Genomic DNA, 6996 nt, shown 5'->3' on the forward strand with positions numbered 1-6996 from the left:
AATAATAGCGATGATAAAGGGATTGTGAAAACTGTCCTACAGAGATTTCATAGAATATAGTTAATTCGTTTTTGTTTGTATTGAATAATCCAATGCCACCCAAACAGGGGATGGTACCACACCCACGTACCCGTAGCAATAAGAATAGGTTTAACATATCGTTTTTATTTCACTTTCCTTCAATCGATCCAAAATGCTTAATAAATGAGCCATGTAAAGCAAAACTGATATGAGTAATCCTATTCTCATTAAAATTAATTTTCATTAAAAAATATATTTTATTAATAACTATGTAGATTAACCTTGAATGCTTTTAAATAGTTACGTTTGTGAGTGACTAGTTTTAACACAAAAAGCTGTCAACCCTTAATAAAACTTTATAATACTTCTTGTTTATCTCAAAACTCTAGGTTTCACTTACACCACTTATGCTCCCAATAGATCATATGATGCCTCCGCGACCCCAAACAATGTGGCCAACCTAATTCTTCTTTCCCATGGATGAAGCACCTATACCCCCCTCTTCCATCTAGTTAAGTATTTTTTTCGCTCGGAATGTGTTACGGCCTAAAGTAAGTATCCTGCGGGACATATGAGGTGTCAGCTTTTAAGAAGACTTTCTCCCCGACTTCCGCCAGATCCTTATACCCTAAGGTCCGACCCTATTCTTGCGGGTTTCTCTTTTCCTCTTCTATAACGGAAGGCTGGGGAAAGGACTTTGTCGTAAATTGTTGATCAATTGGCTCCTGCAAATCATCGAGGAGCGGGTCGCTTTCTAAGCCTGTACTGAACCATGAGCTTTGAGAACTACGTAACGAAAGATGATGGGTGGTTTGGTACGGTACTAGAGTTCTTATTGAAATCAGGCTTCAATCTTGTTCAGAAAAATTATATCACATATGCTATTAAAGAGTAGTCATCTTCTTCGTTGTTAAAATCCACCCATGGGTAGAACTCCAAAAACATTTCTAGGGATGATCTCGAGGCCATCTTCTTTTCAAACGCCTAGTAGGATTATCAGGTAATGAAGAGGAAGCAAGGTTAGAAAAAACTGGGTTGAGTATCAAATCGGCAACATACGGAACAACGAGGTTCTTATGGATGATTTTATAGAGGAATTTGATGCTTTAGTCAAGCCCCAAAGCTCAACTCCATAAGTTTAAATAGGCATATTATTGTCATGAAAATTAGCCTTGTGTAATGGATTAGAAGTTTAGACCGTTTGGCTAGTAAGTGTTGTAATTGTGGGTATCAACAAGAAGTTTCTGGTCTTTTCAGTCTTGCATGAGGTTTTCAAGTTAGTCGATGGTTCAGATTTAGTCCTATGAACCACCATTCTTTATAAAGAAATACTAAACAAAAAGTACACCCGGGTCAGGGGTGAGATAAATTTAATAATTAGTAAATAGATGTGTAGACAATTAAAACAATTTTGTATATTAAAAGAAACACTTCAAATTTTTTTAAAACAAAAATTAGTTGTTAACACAATGCAGTATAATTATTTAAAAACAATAACATTTCTGGAACAGGAAGAGATCTCATCATTGACTAAATAAATTATTATGATTATAAATAGACTAGAATAATTTGAAGTAGAAAACAAATTTATCAAGATTAGAAAAATCGCACACGGTTGTGAATCCTCCTCACAAGAATTTTAGGTCACCTATAAATCCTAAATAGTGGATCCTAGAGAAAAAATTATAATAAAATGTTAATTATGGGTCCAATTACATCATAATATTCCACCACTCATAATATAATGTTTTTTTTTCTTTATTATAACTTATTCTATAAGATTTATAGGCGAGAAAACATAAGAAAAGCCTGAGATGTCTAATTTATCAAAGAATTTAACTGCTCAGTAACCGTTTCAGAACAGCAAGAAATGCATTTAAATGGCAGGGCAGTCCACTGCTGAGGGATTGAAATTGTTAAGACTAACACTAGAGAAATTGCACAGGGTAAGGATTCATCAGATCCTTTTAGGTCTTTCTTTTGATTTTTCACCTATAAATCCTAAATAGTGGATCCTAGTAAAAAAAATTACAAAAACAAATTTTAAAAAATGTTGAATCATGCCCGGAATGAGTACCACAACACAATACTCCTAAAAAGCGATACAGTTAACTTCTGCTCCTGTTCTTCCTTTGGCTCTAATAGTTGATCTGTTGAAAGTCATATACTTTTATATTTTAAATTAAGTCCTGAATAGATTTTCTCTATGTGATAATCAGGAGAAAAATATTATAAAAAATGTATTCATTTTAGAATAAAATCGGTGATATAAGCAAAACAAATTCATAAAGGTGCCTAAGTGTTTTTTATATTTAAGGTATGAAAATAAAATTTAAAAAAAAAAACAGGAAAATACATTATGGAACTTAAAAAGAAAAAAGTGGAACTTAAATCAACTCATACTGTATGCGACCTTACAAATGAAAAATTATTATCATTATTATTGGCATTATGGTTCTACAAGAACTTAGGCCTCCTCCACCACAGTCAACCAATCTCTTGCTCTCACTCTTTTCATCTTTCAACATTTAAGCACCTCAGATACTCCTATAAAAAAAAAATTAAATGCTGCTAAATATGTCGAACTTCCAGACATTAAATTAAAGGACTTGTAATTGTTGTATAAACTTGTTTTGGCACATAAGAGGTGTCACTGCCTACCTATATTAAAAATTACATGCAAAAATAATAGATTTTTGAAACTATCAAAACAGATGTTCTTTAAAAAGTTTGGAAAAGGCCCAAAATGGTCCAAGGATTTTCCAAAGCTCTGTTTAGGAAGAGTAACTTTGCAACCTTATCATACTTTGATAAGCTTAAAACTTTGAGATTTTTCTTGTGTTGACAGACAGCTTATTTTAAACCTTCCCCCATCATGTATTAGTCCCCCTAATTGCAATATTAAAACACGACAAGTTGCATTTACCAACAGAATAACTAATTAAAGATAATAAAAATACAAATAATATTACAACAATGAATACAAGTAAATATGCTTGGTAAAACACTGAGTTTATACCTAATCTAATGTTAAAAATTAACTAATGAGGGGCAAAATTAATAAAATAAGGGAACAAACTTTTATATGATATTTTATTGATGAATTCCATGATAATTTTGTTAATAACTTCATAACTGAAATATATCACATATTTATTGAAATGGTAAGGGACACAAAATTATAAGGCATACCCAGGGAAAGCCGAATTTTCTGGGTCCAGTAAATCAGTAAGGAAATAAGAAATTCCAGCTATACCTAAAAAAAAAAAAAAAAAATAAGAAATTTACTATGTTAACAAAAAATTATAATTCCCTAAAGGTTTAAAACTTAGAATGAAAATAAAATAGTTTTAATACATATATTTATTCTCTTATTGGACATTTCAAGGGAAAGGAATTAAAAACTTATCCACTACCCACTACCTCTAATTAAATCTTATGATTGAATCATTGATCAAGGAACATTATTTTTGTTATATAATTTAAATTTATAATTACGATAATAATAATTTGAATACATTAAGTCAAATATAACTTTAGAATACTCTTTTATATATTAATTGTTTTCTCTATTATTATCAGGAATAAATTACATAAAATTATAGATGCACTGTTTTTAAAACAGACAGTGAGTTATATTATGTTGAAGAGGGAGGACAGAGTATCTTAGAAACATCCAAGAAGAGAATACATATATATATATAGGAAATTATAATTTTTTTTTATATAGTTAACTTAATTTTTCAACACTAATGAATGAAACAAATAACAATATATCTCACTCCCCTCCTCTACATAAAAAACAAATTAATCTTTCATCAAACCATTTATTTAAAGTAATATGATTACCTCAAGTAATATTACTTTCCAGATCATTAAAAGATACAATACCATCCTTATACATACTATTCTTCGAATTCTTCTCTCCCAAACTCTGGTATCCTTCATTATTTTCTCCAGATTACAGATGCTTAGTGTATGGAAAGAAGGAGAAGGGAAACTATCTGAGAGACTTGGGATGACATCAAAGAAACTACAAAATTTTCTAATATGGTACATTTTTTATAATTCTAAACCTTCTCATATTTCTGATGGTATAGATCCAAAAGTTGTATATTGCACTGATGATAAACCTTGATAAAAATAAATTATTAAATATTGATAGAAAACAATTACTTGTAGTATAGATCTGTAGGAAAATATGTTACAGAAAAAAATATATTTTTCATTTTTTCTGTTCTCCTATGAATTTATTCGTTGTGGTTCTACAAAATAAATCTTGAACTGTTAGTAATTTAATGGAGTTGACCATGGATATTAAATGGGCAAATGGTTGAGGATGTGGTCAGTAAAGAACACAAATAAGTATAATTAATTTTATTAGTGCCAGAATTTCAGTCCTTCATGAGGGCTAAGAACAAAAAACAAGATAACCATCAGGAATAAAAGAAAATAGAGAATGACTAGAAATTAAGAAATAGAAGATAGTAAAGATTTATAAGTAGTATTGGGGAAAAATAAATGCAGTATGAGAATAGGGTAAAATTAAAGTTATGAAAGAGGATAGAAACAGAAAATAATATAAATATGAAAATCCTGTAAGCTAATACAAAATGAAAATAATTTAAAATTAAAATTATAAAAAAAAAGAGAGAAATAGAACTTAATTAAATTTATTATAAACAAATATGTTTTCTTTCTAACTGGTTTTCTTAGTTCGGATGAAGGTCAGAAATCATGTTGGAAATGTTGCCACTAATAAAATAAGTTTAATTTATTTGTGTTCTTCATTGACCGCACACCCCAACCTTCTTCTCCTTGTAAAATAAATCTAGATACTGTCACCATTATTAGGTCTGTAAACCTCTAGATTAAAATATGGAGGGAAAAATTACCTTTCAATTGGTCTATAAAGCCTTAAATCATAATCTGTGTGTGGGTCTGTATAAGGTAACAAATTATGCACCTTACTGCATGCATACTCAATCAAAGTCAATAAAATAAAATAATAGACACTTGCTATTCCCATCAGATGATCCATGAGAGAGTTTAGCAGCACTTATTATGTGAGAAATTGTTGTTTATTGATTACATTTTGTGATGTTTTAGTGTTAGCAGAAAGATTTTAACGGGCATATTTATTGTAAAATTGCCTCGGAATGTACTTATAACCAATCCAATTTCAAATATTTTCCTGGGGGGATCCCTTTTGCCCGAAGTCAGGAGTAGGGGGGGGTCGCACATTGCTCAATTCCTGAATTAGTAGTACTCAGACTTCAATGAATCAGCCTTGTACTAAACTAATCTTTAATCAACTATACAGAGTCTTCATAAATAGTAAACATCATTTTGTAACATAAAAAATAAATAACTTATGGACAAATATGCGATCATTATTTCCAGACTTGTAATTGTCAATAAAATTTAGTACCATACCTTCATAAAGAGAATATGGTCTATCGGGCGCCATTCCTTGGTGTTTGGGATATTGTGTGCACCAATCAGCAAAGCAAGCGGCTCTATACAGATATTTTGGTTCCTATGGAAACAAAAAAAAAATATATAAATAAAACATTTTTTACAAAATAAACAAAACTTCCTATCTAAAAGATTTTTTTTTTCTCTTTTGTTTTATCTTTATTTGTCTCCTATACCCTATTCCTTAAAGACATTAGCCACACTTAACTGCTTAACAAAGCAGTTTATTATTATACAAACATTGTAGTACATCTTTTAGACTGGAGAAGCTTCAAATACCCCTAAATTTGGAAACCAATGCAATGTTTTACCCACTTATTCTCCAGCACATTGGGGAAATACCGCACCTGGGGATGTGTTGGAACCATTATAGTTTAGAACTGTTTAAACAGTTCTAGTTCTGAAGTTGGAACAGCTCCTTCTAATGGTCCCAGGTCCAAACAGACACAAGTCTACTACACCCATTTGATCTCCCTACTAGAGAGGTTTTATCCTTAATGGTTACTGGTCAGGCAGCAGGCTTTATCCTTAATGATTTGAGGTCCAAATTGTTCAAAGTCGAAACAGGTCCCACACAGCTTGAACAGGGAAAAACCTGACCAAAATTTAAAAATTTTCTATATTATCTCTTTTGGTTAATCTAAATGAAAATATTAAATTAATTTTGTTGAAATCAAATTAATGAAATAATAATTGATTATTATATATATATATAAATTTTTTTGTTTTTCCAGTTTAAAACTAATTGGGGATAGACCTAATAAAATTGAAATTATTTGTTTCTATACATATGAAAGAGCATGCAATATACTACAAAATGATGCCTCTTCCATACCTCTAGGTAAATTAGGGAAGATTTTACAGCAATCCTAAAACTTATTGTCTGTTTTTTAGCTCATTAATTCAACCTTTATAGCTTTGTAATTTAAAAACAAAAGGACCTATCTCAGTAAATTTCATGTTTTTCCAAGTCTATACCAATAATTGTGCCAGATTTAAAGAAAATTTGAGAGGGTAAGGTCCAAAAGTTTGTTGGATTGCCATGGAAGAACCTGAATATATACTAATATACCTATTAAACAGGAAATACATAATAGGAACTTAAGGAACTTAAGCTTTATCAATTTAACATTTTTCAATGTTCATAATTCAATTTTCTGTACAGATAAAAATATTCACGAAAGGTTTGCATTATGAAAATAATAAATAGATTTAGATCAGCTGAATTTTTGTCGTCAATATATTTCTTTATAGATAGATATAAATAAATGTAATGAAAAATTTAATAAATGAGGAGAAGATGGTTAAATCCTCTAGCTCCTGATCTTTCCAACATTGTTCTTAATAATTTACTCGATTCCGTTATCCCCTTTTTCCAGTTAACATTATTCTTACTAAAAAATATGTAGATGATCTCCTCCTTGTTTTAAATCCTGATAAAATCTCTGACATCTTAACCGCCTTTAATTCTTACCATCCACGCCTTAATTTTACTGT

General features: G+C 30.3%; 1 protein-coding gene across 1 annotated transcript in view; it reads right to left on the minus strand.

Annotated features, from left to right (window-relative positions):
* Positions 1–3097: 3097 nt before the first annotated feature.
* LOC106682226 (lanC-like protein 2) overlaps positions 3098–6996 on the minus strand; it is a 22349-nt gene continuing 18450 nt past the window's right edge. The window contains exons 9-10 of the mRNA XM_067052363.1: positions 5458–5560; positions 3098–3277 (exon numbers count right to left, since the gene is read on the minus strand). Of these exons, the coding sequence (XP_066908464.1) occupies positions 3201–3277; positions 5458–5560 (180 nt within the window). The 3' untranslated portion in view covers positions 3098–3200. The remainder of the gene's footprint in view (positions 3278–5457; positions 5561–6996) is intronic.

Source organism: Halyomorpha halys, unplaced genomic scaffold (assembly GCF_000696795.3).
Source record: "Halyomorpha halys isolate HHAL.00 unplaced genomic scaffold, Hhal_1.1 Scaffold397.1, whole genome shotgun sequence".
Classification (NCBI taxonomy): domain Eukaryota; kingdom Metazoa; phylum Arthropoda; class Insecta; order Hemiptera; family Pentatomidae; genus Halyomorpha; species Halyomorpha halys.